This window comes from Peromyscus maniculatus, chromosome 14, assembly GCF_049852395.1.
Source record: "Peromyscus maniculatus bairdii isolate BWxNUB_F1_BW_parent chromosome 14, HU_Pman_BW_mat_3.1, whole genome shotgun sequence".
NCBI lineage: Eukaryota > Metazoa > Chordata > Mammalia > Rodentia > Cricetidae > Peromyscus > Peromyscus maniculatus.
In genome coordinates, this window is record NC_134865.1 from 58,317,555 (window position 1) to 58,340,880 (window position 23,326).

The window sequence follows — 23,326 nt, forward strand, 5'->3', positions numbered from 1 at the left end:
CTTTAGGCTGGATCTGGTCCTTGGGTTCCCCTAAGTGGAGTCTGGGGAGATGACTTAGTAGGTCAAAATGCTTGCAGGCCTGAGGAAGGACATAAGTTTGAGTCCCCGGCACCTACATAAGAAGCAGCATGGTTGTGCGCTGCTCTGGTAAGCCCAGCACTGTGTGGGGCACAGACAGGGTTACCAGGGGTTGTTGGCTGCCAGCCCAGCTCCAGGTTTTGTGTCGTCTCCCGGGAATAAGGTGGAGGGTAAAAGAGCAGGACTCCTGACGCTGGCCTCTGGGTACTCTCACTAGTTCACACGTGTACATGTGTCACACACATACTCCGTACAAATACATACCCAACAGCGTTCTGAAAAGAAAAACAATTCGTTTGTTATATCAGGTATACAGCTTACCTTGTATGATACCAAGTATTAAAATATACAGCTGTATTTTACTATGCACTTGTTTTTATTTTACTATATAAACTAACTTTTACTATGTAACAGCTGTTCTGGAGCTCCCTAGAACACTTGTACCTGCCCTGTAAGGTAACTCATGTTACTGTCCACTCCATTTTACAGGGAAGGAAACTGAGGCTAGAGAAACGTCATAATTGAGAGAGTCCAGGCAGGAAGTGTTACAAGCCTGGCCGCTCTGCTCCTGTATCATCCTCTCTTGCTGTTTCTTCTGTTGCCCTCAAATAAGAATCTCGCATTTCCCACCCACCTCCAGTCACTCCCCAGTGGTCGGTGCTGAGGCAAGCACAGAGGAGGGTGTCATTCCTGCCTCCAGCTTTTGTTGGGATAAGGTCTTGCTGTGTCCTTCAGACTGGTTTGAACTCACTTCTTCCCGCCCCAGTCTCTTGAGTATTGAGGTCCCAGGCACAGGACACCTGGCAGGCTTGTTTTGGTTTTGTGCATGCAGAAGTGGAGATGTTTGTGACAGCAGTTGTGACAAGTAAAAGATCTCAACTTGCTTTCATTTTCCTAAATATCTTTCGGGAACATCTTTAGGCAAGAGGAAAGAGTCTGCAGTCTTTGTCTATGTGACATGAGCATTTGGGCGAGTTAGCGTCGGTCTCTGAGCTGTTAGAGAAGTAGCTGGGCCACTTCCTGTCCTAATTCCTTTTTCAGAAGGCGGCTCCTGAGAGCTGGGGCCCTGCCGTGGGACGAAGGGGGCGGCACCGGGGCCCTGGTGTGGAATGGAGTGGGCACCGGGGCCCTGCCATGGGACCGAGTGGGCAGCACTGGGGGAATATTTTTTTCCTACCTTCCAGCCCTGTGCTACTTCCCCATTGCGGCGGTTTGTCCTTTGCGGCGTTTTGTTCTGCTTTTTTCTATTCAGGGTCTGACCAAAGATGACATTTGTCATTATTTCTTGTGTTTGTTTTACCCTGCAGCTGCTTCCCAAGCTCTTTTATTTTTGTCCATCATGGTTTTGATCTTTCAAAAATTCTGGGCTCATTTTACAGATAATCTTTATATTTTAAAGATTTAAATTTTTATTAACTTTGAGAGAAAAGAAGAGAGAGAGAGAGAGAGAGAGAGAGAGAGAGAGAGAGAGAGAGAGAGAGAGAGAGAGAGAGATGCCATGGTGGGCACGTGTAGATCAGAGGGCAACTTGAGGGAAATCACATCTCCCCTTCCACCATACGGGTCATGGGGATTGAACTCAGGTCTTTAGGCTTGGTGACAGGTAAGGTGGTACCCTTACCCTCTGAGCCATCTTGCCAGCCCCAGATATTCTCAGGTTTGATTATTACTGTCCTCTGTTCCACATGCTTAGATCCAGATTTTTCTGACTGTGCAGGAATTTGTTTGGTGAAGTTGTGTGCTTGCAGTGTATCACTGAGGGAAGCACATGGCTGCTGTTTGCTTTTACTCTTTACCCAGCTCCCAGATGAATCATCACACGCGGAGGCTTATTTTCAGTTATCAGTGCCCGGCCTTAGCTTGGCTTAGTTTCTTGCCAGCTTTCCTTAACTTATTCCGACTATCTTTGGCCTCTGGGCTTTTCCTGTCTCTTACTTCTGTAAATCTTACTCTTACTCCGTGGCTGGCTGTGTAGCTGGGTGGCTAGCCCTCCTCCTCTGGCTGCTAGATCTTAGCTCTCTCCTCCCAGTTTTTCCTTCTATATATTCTCTCTGCCTGCCAGCCCCACGTGTCCTTTCTCCTGCCTTGCTATTGTCCATTCAGTTCTTTATTAAACCATCAGGTGTTTACACAGGCACAGTAACACAGCTTCACAGAGTTAAACAAATGCAACAGAAACAAAAGTAACACACTTTAAATAATATCCTACTACAGTGGCATTATTTTGTGTTACTAGTGACTTGAGTTTGGTCATTTGGTTAAGATAATGTCCATCAGATTGTTTCTTTGTGAAGGTTTATAAACACTCTCTGGAGTGACACTTTGAGTTGTATGAGCATCCTGTCTCCCAGTAGTCTCTTTCCTGTACCACCTGATGCTTGTCTGAGTCACTACTCTTAATGGTCTTTGTAAACTGATATTTTTCCATGTTTTTGTTTACATTTATTGGTGTGTGTGTGTGTGTATGTGTGTGTCTTTGTGTGTCTTTGTGTGTCTTTGCAGAGGCCAGAGGTTGACCTTAGGTGTTTTCCTCTATCACCCCACAGCTTCACAGCTTCTTGCTGAACCTCAAACTGATCACTTGTCCAGGCTGGCTGGTCAGTGATCTCTGGAGTCCATTTGCCCCTACCTCCCGATTCTGGATTAAGCATGGAGAGCCATGCCCAGCTTTTATGTGTGTGCTGGATATTTGAACTCAGATTCTGTTTTCACAGCAAGCCTTGCTCACTGAGCCATTTCCCCAGTCCCACAAAATTAATTAATTTTCTTTTGAAGCAGGGTTAGCTCAGACTGACCTTGAACTTGATATGTAGCTGAGGATGACCTTGAGTTTCTGTCTCCTGAGTACCAGGATTATAAATGCTCACCATCACACCTGGTTTATGCAGTGCTGGGGGTCTAACTCAGGGCTTCGAGCTTGCTAGCATTCTACTGGGAGCTACGCCACCAGTTCTGTCAACATTTATGAGCTGGATTTTCTGTAACAAGAGCTGTTCTGTTTGTAGTGGGCAGAATAATCCCCCGCCCCCAAAAGATGACCACCTCCTCATTCCCGTAACCTGTGACTGTGATGTATTCAAAGGGGAATGCGGTTACAGATGGAATTAAGGTTCCTCGTCAACCCACAAGATCAGGAGAAACTCAGAAGTTCCTTGGAGGGAAGAAGAGGGGTGAGATTGACAGGCTGGGGGAACGACAACTTCCTTGTTGTGTGCTCTTGGGGGCTCAGGGTGGGGAAGGCCAGCGGCCAGCCAAGGACTGGAGCATCTAGATATGGCTTATTGAGGACGGCCTGTGGAGGACTCCTTTATCATCTCGGGCGAGGCCACGCGTAAGGGACCTGCAAGATTCTTTAGAACGTTTTACCAACAAGTAGACTGCCAGCTTGCCCTGAAGGGAACCGCATCCGGAGGAAATGAAGCTGCTGTGAGGCCACCACATTCCACAGACAAGAAACCGATGACGACCCTGCTCAGCTGCAGACAGCGTGAGGCTAACTCCAGAGGTGGATCCTCAGGCCCATGGGCACAAATCTCTCTGCAAATCACAGAGCTCCTCCTAAGACCTGGAGACAAATGCCAGTTTAACTTGCCAGATTTGAATCTATAAATCCATACTGGGACTCTTTTTTTTTTTTTTTTTCATCTTTAAATTGTCTGAGTTTGAACCAACCTCCATGTTGCTGGAGTTCTATTTATTGTATTTGTGGACCAAATAATTTGTTGCAGGGCCGCTGGTGGAGAGCAGTTTTGTCCCAACTACATCATACTAATATAGATGATGAGATTTGAGAATTTTGAGTTGATAAGTTTGGATGAGATTTTTAGACTTTGGGTTGAGTTGATGAGGATGTTGGGATGGGTTGAATTTATTTTGCATGTGAGAGAAGTATGAATCTCTGGAACCTGTATATATAAACCTTTATGGTAAAGGGGAATTAAAGTTGCTAATTGGCTGACCTTCAAGTTAGAGGATTACCCTGGATTAGCCCAGAGTGTCCAGTTTAATGCATCCAAAGGATTCCTTAACATGGAAGGAGGAGCCAGCAGGGCCAGCGTGATACAAGGTGGAAAAGACTAGACCTGGCATCGTTACCTTTGACAGACAGGGAGCCCAGCCGCAGAGCACCGAGTGACAGACAGGGAGCACAGAGCACCGAGTGACAGACAGGGAGCACTGCCACAGAGCACCGAGTGACAGACAGGGAGCACTGCCACAGAGCACCGAGTGACAGACAGGGAGCCACAGAGCACCGAGTGACAGACAGGGAGCCCAGCCGCAGAGCACCGAGTGACAGACAGGGAGCACAGAGCACCGAGTGACAGACAGGGAGCACTGCCACAGAGCACCGAGTGACAGACAGGGAGCACTGCCACAGAGCACCGAGTGACAGACAGGGAGCCACAGAGCACCGAGTGACAGACAGGGAGCCACAGAGCACCGAGTGACAGACAGGGAGCCACAGAGCACCGAGTGACAGACAGGGAGCGCAGCCACAGAGCACCGAGTGACAGACAGGGAGCACTGCCACAGAGCACCGAGTGACAGACAGGGAGCACAGCCACAGAGCACCGAGTGACAGACAGGGAGCGCAGAGCACCGAGTGACAGACAGGGAGCACTGCCACAGAGCACCGAGGGACAGACAGGGAGCACAGAGCACCGAGTGACAGACAGGGAGCGCAGAGCACCGAGTGACAGACAGGGAGCACTGCCACAGAGCACCGAGTGACAGACAGGGAGCACTGCCACAGAGCACCGAGTGACAGACAGGGAGCACTGCCACAGAGCACCGAGGGACAGACAGGGAGCACAGAGCACCGAGTGACAGACAGGGAGCACAGAGCACCGAGTGACAGACAGGGAGCACAGAGCACCGAGTGACAGACAGGGAGCACTGCCACAGAGCACCGAGTGACAGACAGGGAGCACAGAGCACCGAGTGACAGACAGGGAGCGCAGAGCACCGAGTGACAGACAGGGAGCGCAGAGCACCGAGTGACAGACAGGGAGCACAGAGCACCGAGTGACAGACAGGGAGCGCAGAGCACCGAGTGACAGACAGGGAGCGCAGAGCACCGAGTGACAGACAGGGAGCGCAGAGCACCGAGTGACAGACAGGGAGCGCAGAGCACCGAGTGACAGACAGGGAGCGCAGAGCACCGAGTGACAGACAGGGAGCACAGAGCACCGAGTGACAGACAGGGAGCACTGCCACAGAGCACCGAGGGACAGACAGGGAGCACTGCCACAGAGCACCAGTGACAGACAGGGAGCCACAGAGCACCGAGTGACAGAATGCAGGTGGCCGTTGGAAGCTGAGTCGTGAAGGACCCAGAGCCCACCGGGAGCCTGCAGAGGGGAACGGCCTGATTGCCACAGCCTTGCTATAGACTGTGGGGCCCGTGTTCCCGTGGGGGGCGGCGCGTTCGTGTTTGAGCTGTCCAGCACGGTCGTTAGAACAGCAGAAGCAAACCGGCATACCACCTCCCTGTCCTGTGTGTGGGATTTACGATTCCTTTTGTAGTTGCATTACAGTCCATCTGTTGCTTCGTCACTTTTATGTTAGATTGTCTCAAACCTGTCCCTCGAGAGCCCACTCAAGCTCGTTGTGACATGTTCCCAATCAGTTTGAACGTCTCTGTCTTCTGGGTCTAGCAGGATGATGGTACAGGCCTCCCAGCTCACAGTCTGCAGCGCTCTGCGCTGCTCTCGACATTCCCCTGCAGGAAAACGAATGCATAGGATCCTGCCCTGTTTTTCTTACAGTGATGTTGTAAAGACAACGGGATGGGGCTGCCGGGAAAGGCTGTGGTTGGGCTCTAGAAGCAAGTCTGGCTTGTCCACGCCCATCTTTATGATTCAGCTTTGCATGGAGTGCATACCAAGCGTTACAGCAGGCCCCCCAATGTGTCTGGGGGAGCAGCAGGGATTTATGAAGCTTGCCATATAAATTCTGAAAACACATAGTTGTCTTTGATGATGGGGCTGGACATTGTGCTGTCTATTTGCAAATAGATATCTGCACTGTTGTCATTCAGACTTGTCTAGGATGCGGTCCTTTAAAAGGACTGCTCCGGAGCCAGGTGTTCAGGCTTGTGCCTGCGATCTCGACACTTGGGGGACTGAGGCCTGAGCTGGAGTAAACTTTGTCTCAAAAAAAAAGAAAAAATAGCAAAAAGAATTTCTATACAATTCTTAGCTAACGTTCTCAGTTTGTAGGGGCTTATAGGAAGATTTAGTGTCATAGCGCAGAGTAAATGCTCACGTGATTATAGATTTTTCTATCAGACAGGATCAAGGAAAACTTTCTGTCTCAAGGGGCCAGTAGGAAATGCTCACAAGGGCAGGAGGCTGGTGCCAAGCTGGCCTAGTAGTATGGGCCTGTCTTAAAGGGGCATTTGGAGGTTCCTGCTGGCTTTTTCCTATTGGAGAGACCTCTGGTCTAAGATGTCTGGTAATCAGCATTTGAGGACATAGAGGGCTGTCTGGAGCAGGGGCCCTTAGCCTTTTAAGGACAGTGGACCTACTTCTCAGTCTAGAAAATTCTAAGGACTTTTCCCCAGAGTAATGATTTTAAGATGGGAAAGTAGACAAATAGTTAGAAAGGAAATGAATTGTATTGAATTATCGTAATTAAAATATTAAAAAGACAAGTAGCTGGATGTGGTAGTGCATGCCTCTAATTCTTGAATGCAGGAGTACATATTTGAGGCTAGTATGGACTACACAGCAAGTTTTAGGCCAGCCTAGGCTACTAGTATAGCCTTGTGTCAAGAAACTAAAAAATAAAAATGTAACCCAACCCCCAGATTCAAGACATACGTAGTTTTTCTTAGTGCACTAGTTTGCTAACTACCATAACTTGTAAGTACTGTGAACACTGTACAACTGGGAAGTGAACTTAACGCCTAGTGTCTCGGGGGTGGCAGGCCACAGCACTCTCACCCTTCCTGCTTTGGTTGCCTACACTCCTCATGGAAGAAAGCATTGCTTTGTTTGTTTGTTTGTTTGTTTTTTGTTTTATTTTTGAGACAGGGTTTCTTTGTGTAGCCCTACTGTCCTGGAACTCAACTTTGAAGACCAGACTGGCCTCGAACTCACAGAGATCCTCCTGCCTCTGCCTCCCAAGTGCAGGGATTAAAGGCGTGCGCCACCACCGCCTGGAAAGCCTTGTTAAATTCCACCTGGAAACTAGTGAAAACAAAGATGATGCAGGTCTGCTCCCCTTTCTGTACTGAGTTAGCCCCAGCATCTCTTAGCTTAAAAACCCTTGCTCTCTGGCTGGCAACCTAGCTCAGAGTGTGGAGTGCCTGTCCTGCAGGCCTGAGGACCTGAGTTCCACCCCTGGAGCCCAAGGAAGGGGGGAGGGGACCAGCCGCACAGAGCTGTCCCGTGTCCTCCACACACGCCTCAGTTGCACAGATCCCCATCACAATCCAATACTAAAAATGCATTTAAAGGAAGCCTTGGCTCTAAGTCTCCTCAACTGATTTATAGTCACTTTAAGGGCAGCAGTATAACACCATTGAGTGCATTAATCAAGTTTCCATGTTGCTGTTTATTTTTGTCTTTGCAATTCACCTTTCTGGCCACTGAACTTGACTCTGTCTTTTTGTTTAGAGCGTTATCATTTGTCTTATAAGATTGTGAGAACGGACAGTCGCCTGGTGCGAAGCATTCTGACAGCCCATGGATTTCATGAAGTAAGCTCATTTTTATGACCTCACCTCACCTGATCGCCTCAAAAGCTGAAATCCTAGCTACCTAACTGACTTTATCCATCCGCAGAGGCCGCGCTAGGAAGCGCACGGGACCAGTGATTAGAGGCTCTGCAGAACTTGGTATACCAGCAGTTTCTCTTTGTGGTACATGGGAAGCATTTCCGCAGCATCCCCCTCTCCCCCTTTCTTGTGATGATCTTAGATTTGGGCAGAGTCGACCATCAGGAGTTACCTGATATCTCTTTGGGGTTCTTTGCTTGCACAAAACAGAAGCAGACCCTGTAACTGGAGCCCAGACAGAGTTGCAGAGTGCTGTGGAGAGGGTGGCTTATAGAAGCAGAGGCTTCCTTAGAAGCGGAGAGGCTACAGCAGCCTCAGGGACTGAAGGGCAGGGACTCTCTGGGTTTATCTCATCACACTGCTGTGGAAGTGACTGGACTCTATTCATTGTCCTTGTGCCTTTTTCTGGTGATAGAAAGGTTGGGCCAGCTTAGGTCATGGATCTGGAGTGGAGAAGAGGGTGGATGGGTGACTGGCAGGTGCTTTAATATCCAGGAGCAAATTATCCCTCTAAGAAATCTGCCAAAACGAGATGTTGCCATTGAAAGGGACAGGTACAGATGCTACACAGTCCACCACTACTGAGAGACCCCTGATGAACGTCTGGTCACTAACTGCTTATTCTAGGCTGGTACCAATAGGGGGCACCTGGGGACCTCATACTGTTCATGTCCTGTCTCGTTGCTTTTCTTGCTCCAGCATTTGTCCTTGTCCTGGTGTGTTATATGGGCAGAGCACACAATTAATAATGAATGAACAAATGAGTACTAATGAATGATTAAAGAAAATCTAGGGTTTAAAACTTCTTCTTAGATTTACTGTTCTAGTTTTTAATTACGTGTCTGTGTGTGGGTGTATGCATGAGAGTGTAGGTGCCCAGAGAGGCCAGAGGCATCAGCGCCCCCTCTACCTGGAGTTGTAGGTGGTTATGAGCCACCCAGTGTAGGTGCTGGGAATTGAACCTAGGACCTTCCCAAGAACAGTGCATACTCTTAACCACCGAGTCCTCCAGGTCTGGCTTTAGTTTTGATCTACAAGGACATAAGGGAGGGCTGAGGAAAAGGAGTCTGGAGTGCAGTTTTGAGGCATGCTGTGATATGTAAGTGTATTAGACATCATTGACTTGTTCAGAAGGGTTGGTTTCTTGGTTGTGTTTGGGACCTCCCCGCTCTCCCTTTCCTGAACGCTCCTGACCTGGTTGGCTGTGCTACTCCGCTGCGGTAATGGGCTTGTGTGTAGTACCTGGGTCAGGCCGAGAGTCCTCTGTAGATGCGAAACCATTGACCTTCCCTGGCACTGCTCCTCTGGAGACAGGCTGCTGCTGATTTCTGTTTGTCTGTTTGTTTTCCATGTGTCTTCTGTGCCTAGGTTCACCCGAGCAGCACTGACTATAACCTGATGTGGACAGGATCCCACCTGAAGCCTTTCTTACTTCGAACCCTTTCTGAAGCACAGAAAGTTAACCACTTCCCCAGGTAATGGGCCTCCAGGTGTCTTTGCGGCCTTTGAAGGTAGCTGTCATCGGGACGTGTGGCCAGAGGAGAGGTGTCATGTTCTTAGGGGAATGGAAGAAGAAGGAACTTGGCAAGTGCCATAGCCCATACTGGAGGCTGAGGGGTTCATGTCCCTGGGAGGTGGAGACTCTCGAAGGGCTATAGTGATGTGGAAGGTTTTAAAGAGCCATTCTCCAATGCTCTTTCCTAAAGTTGAGGTGGTTCATAGCATCTTCAGTGGGGGAGGTCTCCTTTTTCACCTTCCTTTCACACACATTTTCATTTCTACTAAAGAATGACTCAACTCCTATCATAATCTGCTGCATTGTCCTTAGGCATATAGCTTTAGGGTTCCAAGCTAGGTGTGATGGCACACGCTCATAAATCCTTGCACTTGGGACGTAGAGCAGGAGGCTGAATTCATGCCTGCCTTGGTTCCAGAACAAATCAAGTCCAGCTTAGACTATTATAGATGTAATTCTAAACAGTCTTATTAAATAAGAAACACAGAGCCAAATGCAGAGTTAAAAGCTCAGAGAACAAGCAGTAGCCAAGAGCTAAGACCACCTTCTTACCACTCACCGCTGTCCTTCCCCTGAGACAGAGACCTTCTTCCTGTGTCTGGTCTTTTTATTGCCTTTCTGTTCTGCTTTCTCATTGGCTCTAAACCCAACCACATTGGCTCTAAACCCAACCACATGATTTCGTCGTCACTGCCTGTCTATACAGACCTCCAGGTCTCTATGGTTGGTACTGGGATTAAAAAAGTTCAGGTCACTTTGCTTTGGATGTGTCCTTGACCACAGAGACTCTGCCTGCCATGTGATCAGATTAAGTGCATGGGCTACCACCGCCTGACTCTCGCTTATGGCTTGCTGTGACTTCTGATCTCCAGGGAACTTTATTAACATACAAATAAAATCACATTTCAGCACAAATAAAATACCACCATAGACTATATAATATGAGACCCTGTCTCAAAAAAAAAAAGAAAATTAGGATCCTAAAGACACAACAAACAAATTGAGATCAGATTCCAGTGACAGCATAATACTTCCTCCTTATGTGAAGGTGATTTCCATGTTTGTTTTACAAATTTGAGAGATAACATTGGTTATTGTAGCCAGTCTTTCCCTGTCCCGCCAGCCAGCTCCTAAATAACAACACTGAGACTTATTATTAATTATGAAGCCAATAGCTTAGGCTTGTTTCTAACTAGCTATTATAACTTCAATTAACTCATATCTTTCAGTCTACATTCTTTTATATGGCTTGGTTACCTGTACTCTGTATTACCCATGTTGCTTCCTCTGCATCTCCTGGCATCTCCTCTTTCTTTTTCCCAGTGTTCTCTCTGCCTGGAAATCCTGCCTAGCTGTTGGCCGTCCAGCTTTTTATTAAACCAATCAGAGTGACACATCTTCACAGTCCACAAAAAGATTATCCCATAACAGGTTGTCAACTGATAGATCATTAATTTTAATGACAGATCACTTTGTGTTTGTTTATTTTGGAACAGGGTCTCATACTGTAGCTCTGTTAGGTAAAGTCTCAGATATCTAAGGTATTTGATTCTTACAGTCTGAAATTTTGAGTATATTTATAAAAAGTCAGGCTTAAACATCTCTTATATTTATGTTCAAAATCTGTTTTAAAACAGATTTTATACTTGTAAATCAGGATTTAAAAAACCCATTTGGAATAAAGATCATAGATATAAGTTCTAAACATAAACCCCACATAAAAGAAATCATGATGATCTTTGCTTAGACAAATGTTTCTTAGCTAGAACAAAGCTTGGTGCATAAAAGACAAAAACACAAGGGGGCTTCACCAGAGTGGGAAACAAATCATAGTCTGGAGAAGTATTTATGAACATGTCTCTGAGTAAGAGTTTGTATCCAAAGTGGATCACAAATTCTGATAACTTAGTAGTAAGAAAACAATCTTAGTTTTCAAAATGGAAAAAAGATTTAGTGGATACTTCGAAGCATACACGTGTGTGTGCGTGTGTGTGTGTGTAGTTAAACAAATTTATAAAAATAGGGAAAACTTTAAATGGATATGTCAAGGAAAATTTATGTGTGGTCATTTAAAGATATTCAACACCATTAGTCATTAGTGGAATACAAATTACAATCACGCGAGGCACTGATCTACACCTGTTAAAGTGGCTTTGAACATGAGACTGCACTAAGTGCTTCTGGCTGGGGTGCATGGTCACTGGCATGGGAGTACATTGCTGGTGAGAGCGCAAAGTGGGACAACAACCTCAGATACCTGGGAATTGTGAAATGTCTTAGTCTTGATTTTTATCTTCTAGAATCGCCAGAGTGTCTTTTATATGCTCATCAATTGCTTGGTGACTGGCAGGCTCTAGGTGGTTTCAGGATGTTCACAGGCTATAGGAAAGGCTGAGTCCTGGTAAGAAGGTTGGCGTTTCAATCTGCCCTTTAGCCTTCTGAAAGGCGGGGAAGGGTTGAGGTTTTAACATGATCACCAGTGACTAGCGACTTAGTCATACCTACTTAGTGATGCTTCCATTACTAGTCCCAAAGGACTAAGTTTGGAGAGCTGGATAGCTGAACATGTGGAGGTCCTGGCAGGTACAGTCCCAGAGGGCAGGCTGCTCCGTATCCCCTCCTCCACATCTCATCCCACGTACATGTCTTTAATCTGCATTCTTTGTAATGTGCTTTACAGTCAACCAGTAAGTGTTCAGTTGTCTGCTCACACAAACTCATCAGACCCAAAGGAAAGGTCTGGGGTAGCTGGTCAGAAGCACAGGTAGAACAATCTGCCACTTGGAACTAGGGTCAGCCTTGGGGACTGAGCCTTCATTCTGAGGGATTGGATGCCACCTCCAGGTAGACGGTGTCAGAACTGAATTAGAGGACACCCAGGGGCGTCTGCAGTGGGAACCCCCCCCCCCCCCAAGCTGGTGTCAGGAGTGTTGAGTGATTAGCTGGAACTGCGAGTGGAGACCAGGAAAACGCTCTGGTATTTCCTCACATCTCAGAATATGGTCGGAGAAACTGAGCCTGTTTTTTCCAGTATCCTCAGAATAACTGCTGGCAGTTCTTATAAAGTTAAACATGTACTTCTGTGGTGATTGTAAAATGTGTCTGTAAATTCTTTGACACTTCCTTCAAAAGGTTGAGCTAAACTTTTCTGTTCTTGAGTGTCAGCTAGACTTGGGATTTGCCTCTAACAAATGGAACGCGGCGGGAGTGGGGCAGTGCCTTGTTGGAGCCTAGGTCATAACAGACATTGCAGCCTCTTCCTCAGATCAGTGGGCCTAGGAGAAGTCAGCAGCATGTCCTGAAAGTGTGCAGCCTATGGAAGGGGTCGCCTGAGGAACTGAAGCCTCTCATTGGCAGCCAGCTCAGTACCTGTGAGCATCCTGAGCAGTGCGTGCTCCAGCCTAGCTGGGCCTGATGATGGCAGTGTAGGCACACATCTGGACTGTACCCTCATCAGATGTCTGATGATGGCAGTGTAGGCACACATCTGGACTGTAACCTCATCAGATGTCTGATGATGGCAGTGTAGGCACACATCTGGACTGTAACCTCATCAAATGTCTGATGATGGCGGTGTAGGCACACATCTGGACTGTAACCTCATCAGATGTCTGATGATGGCAGTGTAGGCACACATCTGGACTGTAACCTCATCAGATGTCTGATGATGGCAGTGTAGGCACACATCTGGACTGTAACCTCTTCAGATGTCTGAGACAGAACTACCCAGTTCTGTCATCCCACATTGCTGGCCTACAGAAACTGACATCATAAATGTGAACTACTATTTTAAGCTGCTATATTTTGGGGTTGTTTATTATCTAGCAATAGATAACTTGGTAAACTACATAGCAGGCCCACACCTGGGAAAATGGAAATATTTGTATAAAAATTCAATGTTTATATAAAAGTCTATATGTAAGTGCTTTCAAGCAACTTTATTCACAATCTTCTCTAAACTGGAAGTAATCCAGATGTCCTTCAACTGTTGAAAAGATAAACAAACTTGTGGTATATCCACACCACAACTTATACTGAACACATAAAAGAATAAAATACTGATATATGTAACCAATAGGGATAAAGCTGAGATGTTTCATGCTCAGAAGAAAGGATACATAGTACATGATCCTGCTTATCTGTTTGGAAAGAAGTGAAAACAGATGTTTGCCCTGTGTCTGTCAGCAATTGAAAGAGCTGACTGGAAGGGAATTGAAGCTACTTTTGGATATTAGTATTGTCCTGGATGTTGATTCTGGTGGACACTACCTAATCAACACATCAGAATTACACACGGAAAATGGGGCATTTTATTCTACATGTGAATAAGTCCGATCAAAAATGTCTATTTGAGGAAAATGTTTAATAAGGCTTTTGGAGTGGCAGCATGATAGATTTGGGATAATCTACTGTCTTAGTAACTGCTTCAGAACTCAGTGCTATGAGCTCTTCACAGTGTGGTAACTGAGGAAATCTTTGTAGGTATAATCCACTGAAATGGAAAAAATTTCTTGCTTTTCAGGTCTTATGAACTAACCCGGAAGGACCGACTGTACAAAAACATCATTCGAATGCAACACACGCATGGATTCAAGGCTTTCCACATCCTCCCTCAGACCTTCCTCCTGCCAGCTGAGTACGCGGAGTTCTGTAGTAAGTGCTCACTGAGGGGGCCCTAGCATCTGGACTTGACATTGCTGATCTTACAGCTAGCTGGGGCTTTCCAAATCTTTGAACACTTTGTGCTTAATTGGGAAGAGCGGTTATAAACACAAAGTTGAAATTATTTGTACTTGGATGGTGCTCTTCTATGTTTAATCTGCGGTAGGGTGGCAGTAATAATTTATGTAAGGACACATTGGTGTCATCCAGGCACATCCTGTCTTGGTTATTTTTGCCCGTTTGTCTCTTCACTGTTGGGAGTCAGTATGTGTTGAGGCATCTTGTCCCTGTGAACTACATGTTTTCTGTGTGGTGTCTCTTCTTCACGTCTTGCTGCCTTGACGTTTGGACTTACGTCCTTTGGAGAACAAATGTGATGTCTTTAAAATTTGTACTTGCTCGTTGGTCTTTCGAGATGGGTTCACTGTGTGTCTCCAGCTGGCCTAGAAGTTGCTATGTGTGTAGATCGGGCTGGCCTCGAACTACAGAGTTCCACCTGCTTCTGCCTCCCGAGTGCTGAGACCAAAGGTTGCCACCAGGGCCAGCAGCATCATGTCTTTAGTTGTTAAGCATTTGGTGGGATCGGTCACACTCTTTTCTTTGAGTTCATATTAATAAAAACTATGCATAGGCATCTATCCAACGGGGATCTGACTGTCAGCTGAAGTGCTGCTAAACGAAAGGAACATGCGGCCTGACCCAGTCTGTAATGGATTCTGGTTTCTTTGGCCTCACTGAACTTACCTTCCCGGGCCTGGCTGAGCAGCTAGATTGTTGACAGCTCTCCCTCTCACACCAGACCCTGACTCCAGTAGGTGTGATGTAAGGAGAGTCCAGAGCACAGGGCAGGTAGGCACATGTGAATGGCAACCATGATCATAGGCTAATGGTGAACGACATGACGGCCCCTAATACTAATCCTAGAGGGAACTCCTCTTGAAGTTTGAAGGAATCGGATTTGAATTTCTTAGGCCTTTGTCGCTTCTTCCTCCTCCTCCACTGCGGTCCTCCCGCCCTGGAGGCAGGGGCAGAGGGAGGGTTGGGCTCTTGCTAGAGGATGGCACAGGGGAACTGTGCCTTCAGCTGGTCGTTCTAACCCTCCCAAGTTCTGCTGTACCAAACCGACCCTGACAGACACCGCGCCTCTTTACCAGCGCCGCCACATTTCGACCCAGCACATGCGGCAAGTGATGTCCCTGAGCACCACTGCAAATCTCTCACTTCTGTTCCCGCCCGCAGACCGCCGCAGGGACTTCTTTTCTTCACAGCAGGAAGAGCGGGGTAGGAAAGATGTGCAGTGAAGAGGCATCCTCTTGCAGGACGCCAGGCATTCTGAGCTGCTGGTGCAGGGTTTCTGGCTTCTGTTGGACACTTAAAACCATGGCCAAAGAGTCCTGTGTTGTCAGGCCAGTCGTGTGTGTTCCCAAGTTCCCATGGTGGAGCAGAAAGCTACCTTGTCATACTAGCCATCTCCTCTTCAAAGAGACAATCCTTTTGTTCTAGAATCTCTTTCAAAGACCCTTCTTTTTCCTCGGTGTCCCTCAAGCACATGCAACTTCGAAATTCTGTTCATTGTTAATTCGCTTAATTGACTGTAGGCAGTAGGAGATTTTTGAGAAGAACAGAGGTGAAAACACTAGCCAGAAAAGTACCCGTGGAATGAAGACGCCGAGAGAAGAGAAAGTGGCAGTGGTTTTGAAGGTCCATATGGGCCTCCAGAGATGTGAGTTAGAGAAGCTTTGAGGCTCACTGAGACCTCAGGGCGGGGCTTTGCGGGCTAGTGAGGGTGGTTGCCCAGGCTGGTCTCCAACTCCTGGGCCCTAGCCGTCCTGCTTCGGTTGAGATTACAGGTAGGAACAACTACTGTCCCACCGGGACTTGTAAGTCTAAGCAAGAATATAACCGGGAACGTACAAGAGGAGCTATGGCAGGAAAGAGGAGTGTTCACTTTGGACGTGGTGTACATTTGACATGCTGGGGGGGAAAGCATGCCGTGATGGTTTGCAGACAGCTATAAAAGCAACTCTGAGTTTGGCTGAAGATACCGAGTCTGGAGGTTCCAGATGAAAGTGATGACCAAGAGATCCAAGAAGAGAGAGAAGCTGACCCACAGAGAGCCAGGAGGAAAGAGAGATGATGGGAGAACATGGGAGGGAGGTCTCAGAAGAGGCGTGGCTCAAGTCACGGAGTGAACTTCGGAAAGGAGCGGGGCGTGTCTTCCCTAAAAGGAGGGAGGGAAGAAGGCCCAGTGCTGGCCGGGTACGACTTGGCCTGGAGAAGAAAGCGTGCTAGGCTCATGTGATGAATTCCCAGCCTGCCTAGAAAGGAGGGTGGTATACCGGGCTTATGCCAGGAGTGAGGGCAAAGTGTGGGTTTGTGTGTCTTACATGGGCAGGAAGGTCCTGACGGGGCTTTTGATGGGATTGAGCAGGATGTGAGGCTTTTCAGAGACACTGGGAAGATGAGCCAAGGTGATCTCAAGATGATTAGCTTTTGGTCATTATAAGAAAAAGTCTTAAGTTCATATGTGGAAAGATTGAGCCCGGGAGCCAGTCACTGTAGCCAGAGAGATGCAAGCCTGAGGGTCGTCTGAATTGTTGGGAGTCATCAGTGAGCAGGGCTCGGAGCCCACGGCACAGATCCTCGAGGTTCCGGAGCCTCATTTCCAGTTAATGTTTATTAGAACTGAAGGTGTGGGACCCGAGACTACCACAGCCATTTCCCTCAAGCCGACCGCGGTGAGGCAGGAAGACCAGGCTGGCAAGCAGAGCTTCCCCCTGGAACTCTGTTCTGTGGCATCTCTGCTGAGGATGGAGGCTGAGAAATAGTTCTGAGGTGTGAACACAGTTGTGGTATCATGCAGTTCAGTGCAGACACGCAGATTTCAATGCAGAATGTACATTTCTAGAACCATAATTTTAAAAGAGATCTTAGTCAATGAGATGAAAGCCATCATTTTGAAGACAAGATAATGGAGTTTAAGAACACTGTCTAATAGCATCATCATACCTGAAAATCTGAAGCTGTCCCTGCTCCTGGCTGAGTGTCCTTTCCACTGTGCAGACCACACTGTCACTGGAACTGGAAGGTGATAGAAAGGGCAGTCGAAGTTGTCTCTATTGTCTCCATCCCAGCAGACTGCTCCAACCTCTGCCCTGCTTTTGCCTCTGATTTTCTTGCTTCTTGCTTGTTGTTATTTTTTTTTTCTTAACATGTGCAAAAGAAATACATCTTTGTTCTAAAATATCACAAATCAATGTGAAAACGCAGCACAGAAGATGAATCCTGACACTAGAACTCACAGACCATGCCAGGAATTCAAATTTTTAATGAAAAACAAAACAAAACAAAACAAAACAAAAAAAACCTGTTTTCCTTGCAGTGTTGAGGACTGAACACAGATTCCGTGCATGCTGTGGAAGTGTGCGACTACTGAGCTACCTCCTGAGCCTGGAACGCTAGCTTCCCAGAAAACGAGTTCACAAAGCAGGGTCCATCGAGCTGCATGCCGGTAGCAAATGCTGCATGTAGCTAGACTTACCCTCTTCTGAAAAGGAGTTTTCAACATCTGGCGGTGCTGTGGATGGTACCTGTCCCCAGGCAGCTTTGGTCATCTTCTTAGACGTTTTATAGCACCCAGCACTTCCTAACTCTGAGTGTCTGTAAGCTTGTTTACTGTGTCTGTTTGCTAGCCTACACTTTGTGAGGTAGAATACTGTTTCCCGACTATATCCCACTCTAGGAAACTGCTTGACAGATGATGAATGTATGGCGCTTAGAAAATTTAATTTTTTTTGTTTTTATATTAATAGTTTCTTGTCTTAGCTTCTCTTCTTTTGGTGTGGCAAAATCCCCTACAAAAGCAGCTCAAGGGAGAAAGGTGTGCTTTGTCTTGCAGTTCCAGAGGATACAGTTCACCGCGCTGGGGAAGCTGGTAGGGAGGAAGAGGCTGTGGTAGGAGCAGGAAGCTGACTGGTCACATTGCCTCTACACTCAGGAAGTAAAGAGTGAACAGGAAGTGGGACTGGGCTGTAAAGCCTCAAGGCCCACCCCCAGTGACTCACTTCCTCCAGTGAGGCGCTACTTCCATGAGGTTTCCATAACTTTTCCAAACAGTGCCTCTGGCCGGGGACCAAGTGCTTGAACTGAGCCTATGTGGGACATGTCGTATTCAAAGCACAACATGCTCCGTCTCTTTACTTCCTCAGAAATCTGAGGAAGATACTTTGTATTTAGTGGCCTCATTTTATTTAGATTTAATTTTTTCTCAGATGTAACTATAAACCTTTCTTCTATAGCACTATTTTGATGTGATATAAATTATGTTTTTTGAAAGAGTAATTGTTAGTTATTTAGCTGCGTTGTGTTCTTACCCTGCAAGGAAGTGTCACGAAACACGACAGAATCCGCTTATAAGAGTTTATTAGAGTTAAAGGGACAGAGTGCGCAGGCCTGTGGGAAAGACACGTGCGTGGAGAAGAAGAGAGACTGGGAAGCATGGCGCTCCACTTTAAAACTGGCTGGGGGCGTGGCCAGGTCACGTCACTACTCCACGCGTGTGCGTAGATCACTTGTCACGTTGCGCGCTTACGTAGCCATGTAACGTCACGGATCCTGGTCACGCGAGATGCCTTGGCCCGGAGCTTGCTAGGTGGAGGTGTCCGGGTATCCTGGTTACGAGAGACGCTTTGACCCGGAAATGGCTATCCTGACTGGAATTGGCTAGGCGGAAGTGTCCGCCTGGTAAATGCGACCGTGGGGGCCGTGTTGTGAACCCTTCAGTAATATATTTCCATGGTGTAAAACTATATAAAACAGTAGCCAGGGAAGAGGCCTTTTTTTTTTTTTTAATTTATTTTTATGTGCATTGGTGTTTTGCCTGTGTGTGTGGTGAAAGGGTGTCAGGCCCAGACAGATGTGAGCTGTCACGTGGGTGCTGCGAACGGAACCCGGGTCCTCTGGAAGAGTTAGCAGGACTCTGGAGCCCTGAGCCATGTCTCCACCCGCAAGAGCAAGAAGCCTCTTTTTGTTCATAGGTCTCTCAGCTGTCTCCTTGGGGCTCACTGGTGCTTGCTGCGAGTTTTTTGCATGTCTTTCTGGAGACGTTCTCGAATGTCTAGAGACGTCCAGCAGCTGGAGTGTGTGTGGGTAGGGAGGGAAGCATGCAGTAGCTATTGCCTTGTGCTTTTTTTCCTTCCGTGGATCGGTCAACATCGGTTAATTAATGGTATTCTCATCGTGCATGCTTGTTGAAGGTTCTCTCGTGTAGATCAGGTACCTGCAAATGCAGCTTCTGAGTTATTCCGTCCTCTGCCTGTTTGCAGCCATCCCTGTGAGCTAAGGATGCTTTTTACATCTTCAGATGGTTGATGTCCAGATGACTGTAACTTCGTGGCATATGGAAATGGCATGAAATTCAGTGTATAAATGAGGTTCTGTGGGAACATGGCCACTGTCCTTTGTGGATTTTCTGTTTTCAAGCTGCAGCAATAGAGTTGAACTCTTACAACAGAGTTTGCATTTCCTATAAAACCAAAATTGCATATGGTCCAGATTTTCATAGTCTGCAGCCCCTCATGTAGATATGATAGAGTAGATTTAATTAATCTCTTGCTTTTATAGCATAGCATGGGATAACTTTATACACACACACACAGTGGGATTTTTAAAGATTTACTTTTAATTTCTGTGTGTGTGTGTGTGTGTGTGTGTGTGTGTGTGTGTGTGTGTGTGTGTGTGTGAAGTGTATGCAGGCATCTGAGGAGGCCAGAAGAAGAATCCCTGGTGTTGGAGTTCCAAGAAGTTTTGAGCTACCCACCATGGGAGCTGGGAACTAGACAGATGCTCTAGAGGAGCAGCAAGTGCTCCTAGCTGGTGAGCCATGTTTCCAACCCCGGGACATGTCCTGCACACTTGTGAACAGAGGTCGAGGATACAGTTCTAACCTATTTATATCTGGATACTTTAGATTCCTCATGGTACTTTTTTCCTTCGGCTGCTAATTCTGTTAAATTCCATCCAGGGAAAAGGCAAGATGGGGAAGGGTGACAAAGGTGCCCAGGTCCCTCCCCTCGTCCCCTTCAGGTAAAGTGGGCTGTGGTACTGACAAAGTCAGGTTCCTGTTTGGGGCATCCAAAGGGCTTTGGCTCCTGCGGAGGGGAGAGGGAAGAGGAGGCTGGTGAGTGGTCTGGGAAGACACGGTGCCCTGGGGCTGTTGCTGGGGCCAGGCACTTGGTTGCTGGAGTCCCGAGGTCTGCCTGGGTGGGACCCTGCTCAGAGTTAGGGGACGTTTGTGTCTCACGTGGGAAGAGCAGAGGTGGGATTAACACACTGGGATGGCAGCACTTGGCCTTTTAATAACTCAAACCAGAGACCATAAACTTGAGGGAACTTTATTGGGTTTATGCTTTTGTGTTCTGGATAAAATGATGTTATTCTGATGTAAAACAGCTGGGCCTCTGAGAGGCCCAGAAACACTTTCACTCACTTGATTTTATTTCTTCACACACCACACTCTCTTTCAGAGCAGAAAAATAGCAAGACACCAGTACCTCAGTTTTCAGCCTCTCCTTTCCCTTTCCTTTCTTCCAGACAGTGGGTGTGGGGGTTCATCAGAAGAGGAAAGGACTGAGGTAGAGTGGAGACTGCCTGCCACCAGCTCTCTTTCCTGGGCTTTCCCTCAGCAGTACACCACCCCCACCCTAGGACATTTCCCAAGTGGAAGGCGGAGCCCTGGGCTTCTCCCCAGACCATGCAGGAGTCCTGGGGAGTCTCAGTGCCAGCTTTCTGCTGTCTCTTCTTACGGCCCAAAGATACCTGAAAACAGAACTGGAGCTGGGGAACGGGCAGACCCCTTGTGCTTGTGAATCATGATGCTTCCTTGCCCTAGCACTCTGCCTGGTTTATGAGATGTGAAGAATTATTCACAGGAAGTAACTGTATTTGGAGATAAAGTGAAAAACTCAGTTGTCTCCATCGCCTGGCAGTCCTTCACTTAACGAAAATGCGGTTTTCAGTTTCCCGGAGGTCGTTTTTGGTAACTGGCTAACATTCAGATTTGACCTTGTTTCCGTCCTTATGTGAGAAAGAGGAACTAGCAGAAGATAGAATATGGGAGTGATTTGCTGTTCTCTTCCCCGTCCCTCTTTTCCCGTTTCTTCCTGCCCTAGTTCCCTTTTTAAGGCTTCTCTGAAAACATAGACGATGAGTTGTTGCTCCCAGCTAGAGATCTGGAAGGTTCTTTGGGTACCTAAGAGATTACTGTTGTTGCAGTTGAAGATAATAAACTCATGCGCCTTCTTCTCTTTGTTTTTCTCTTCCCTTGTTATCTCCCAATATTTTGAGCAGATTCATATTCAAAGGACCGGGGACCTTGGATAGTAAAACCAGTGGCCTCTTCTAGGGGGCGGGGCGTCTACTTGATCAACAATGTAAGTATGCGGAGAAGGGCCGGCCTGGCACTTAGGTGAGCGGTACTTCCTTCTGCCCTGAGGTCAGAAGCGAGTGGAAGCTGGCTGTGCACTGTCTGCTCTTCACTCTGCTGGGAGCCTCCTTCCTTGCCGGACACACTTAGTCCATGGCCAAAATGCCACTTGCCAGATGTGTTTTGGGGGGGAGGCAGGCAGCCTTTTGTAGCAGCAAAAAAGAGGTGTCTTCTCCTCTCAGCATGCTGTCCTGTCAGCTCCTGAGCACCGAGCTGTCCATCATAGGTCACTGCTGCCTCTTCCTTCTCTTCCTTCTCCTGCTCTGCTCTTTTATCTTCCTTTCCTTCAGAAGGCGCCAATAGCTTGATCCTTGGCAAATTCCTCATTAAATGTTGTTTGAACAATTAATACAGGACGGGGGCATGGCTGAGTGGTAAGAGGCCCTGTCTAGCATGCATGGGGCTCTGGGGTCAATCCTCAGTGCAATAATAATAATAATAATAATAATAATAATAATAATAATAATAATAATAACACCACCACCAACAAGAGTAAGTAAAATAAAATGCCAACTCCAGTCCCACTTACTGGACTTTCCATAACACAGTTCATTTTATATTTCTTCTTTTCTCAGATTCTTACTATATTTGGTAATTCCCCTGTTTTACGTTTATTACACCCATATCACTCCTACCTGTCCTTCCATAGTCCATCTCTTAAGTTTAATTTGTTTTAGATTTTATAAGAGTTGTATAACATTTACAATTCTTTTTAATAACTGTGATTATTATCCTTCTTTATAAGTTGATTAGAAACTTAAGCTCAGTAGAAATAGACTATAGGATTAGGATTCTCAAATTTAACCAGCATTTAAGTCCAAACTGATTTATTTATTTCTTTTCCTTCTGGACATTTGGTGGGTGCCATCTATTTTTCCTTTACTTTGGGTAAAAGTATCCTTTGTCTCTTTTTCTATTTTCCTTCTTTTTCTCATGTGGATATTTGTGTGGTGTGTGCATATTTGTATGTTTTTTCCATGGGAGCATGTGTACGCGCATGTGTGTGTGGCAATTGTGTACGCACGCGTGTGTGCACATGTGCTTGTGTGTGCACGCACGTGTACGCAGCATGCAACTGTGTACGGGTGTGCCTATGGAGGCCCAAGATTGGTGTCTGGCATCTTGGATTGCTCTTCCACTGTATTCTCGGAAGTGGTCTTTCCGTCAGGCTCAGCGTTTGCCAGGGCTCATTGTCAGTGTTCATGGCTCTGTCTCTGCTTCTGCTACACTCACTGGGCGTTCCCACTGCTCCTGAGGATCTGAGCTCCTGTCCTTTGCTTGTACAGCAAGCCTTACCCACTAAGCCGTCTCCTAGGCCTCTGTCTCCATTTGTTGCCTCCTTTTTGAAGAGCCCTGGGTCTTTTCCTCCATTGGCTACATACTGAATTTCCAGGGACGCTTATTTTCTGATTTTCATCTGTACTCCTATTTATCATTGTATAGGAGATACCCACATTTGCAGGGATACCATTAAAATGTTATGGGAACACTCTTCTGTTCTTGCCTTTTTATTGGGACTGTCTTTCCTTCTGATGGAGGATTTTTCTCAAGTTTGAGAATTTTTAGATATTAGCCATTTTATAAGTGAAACTGGAGGCTGTGAGCTTCCCTATGATGTAATGTTGTACCCCCCACCCCCCCTCCCCGCCCCCCTCCCCCACCTCCCCTCCCCGCCCCCATGCCTCTCCTGGTAAGGATGAAGCATGCTGACCATCAGCTTCCATAGGTGGGGTTGGGTGAAGAGTGTGCCTTCCACCTTCTGAGATAGGGAGGGCTCTCTTGTGGGGAGAAGCTTATGGTGAGT

General features: G+C 47.0%; 1 protein-coding gene across 42 annotated transcripts in view; it reads left to right on the forward strand.

Annotated features, from left to right (window-relative positions):
• Ttll5 (tubulin tyrosine ligase like 5) overlaps nt 1–23,326 on the forward strand; it is a 249,942-nt gene that overhangs the window by 13,748 nt on the left and 212,868 nt on the right. For 30 of the 42 annotated variants that reach the window (XM_042260944.2, XM_042260947.2, XM_042260948.2 and 27 more), the window contains 4 exons: nt 7,701–7,783; nt 9,230–9,336; nt 13,900–14,030; nt 21,387–21,469. In XM_042260944.2, the coding sequence (XP_042116878.2) occupies nt 7,701–7,783; nt 9,230–9,336; nt 13,900–14,030; nt 21,387–21,469 (404 nt within the window). Of the gene's footprint in view, nt 1–7,700; nt 7,784–7,868; nt 7,922–9,229; nt 9,337–13,899; nt 14,031–21,386; nt 21,470–23,326 lie in introns of those variants that run through there. The other 12 variants (XM_076551093.1, XM_076551090.1, XM_076551105.1 and 9 more) reach the window with 3 other exon arrangements.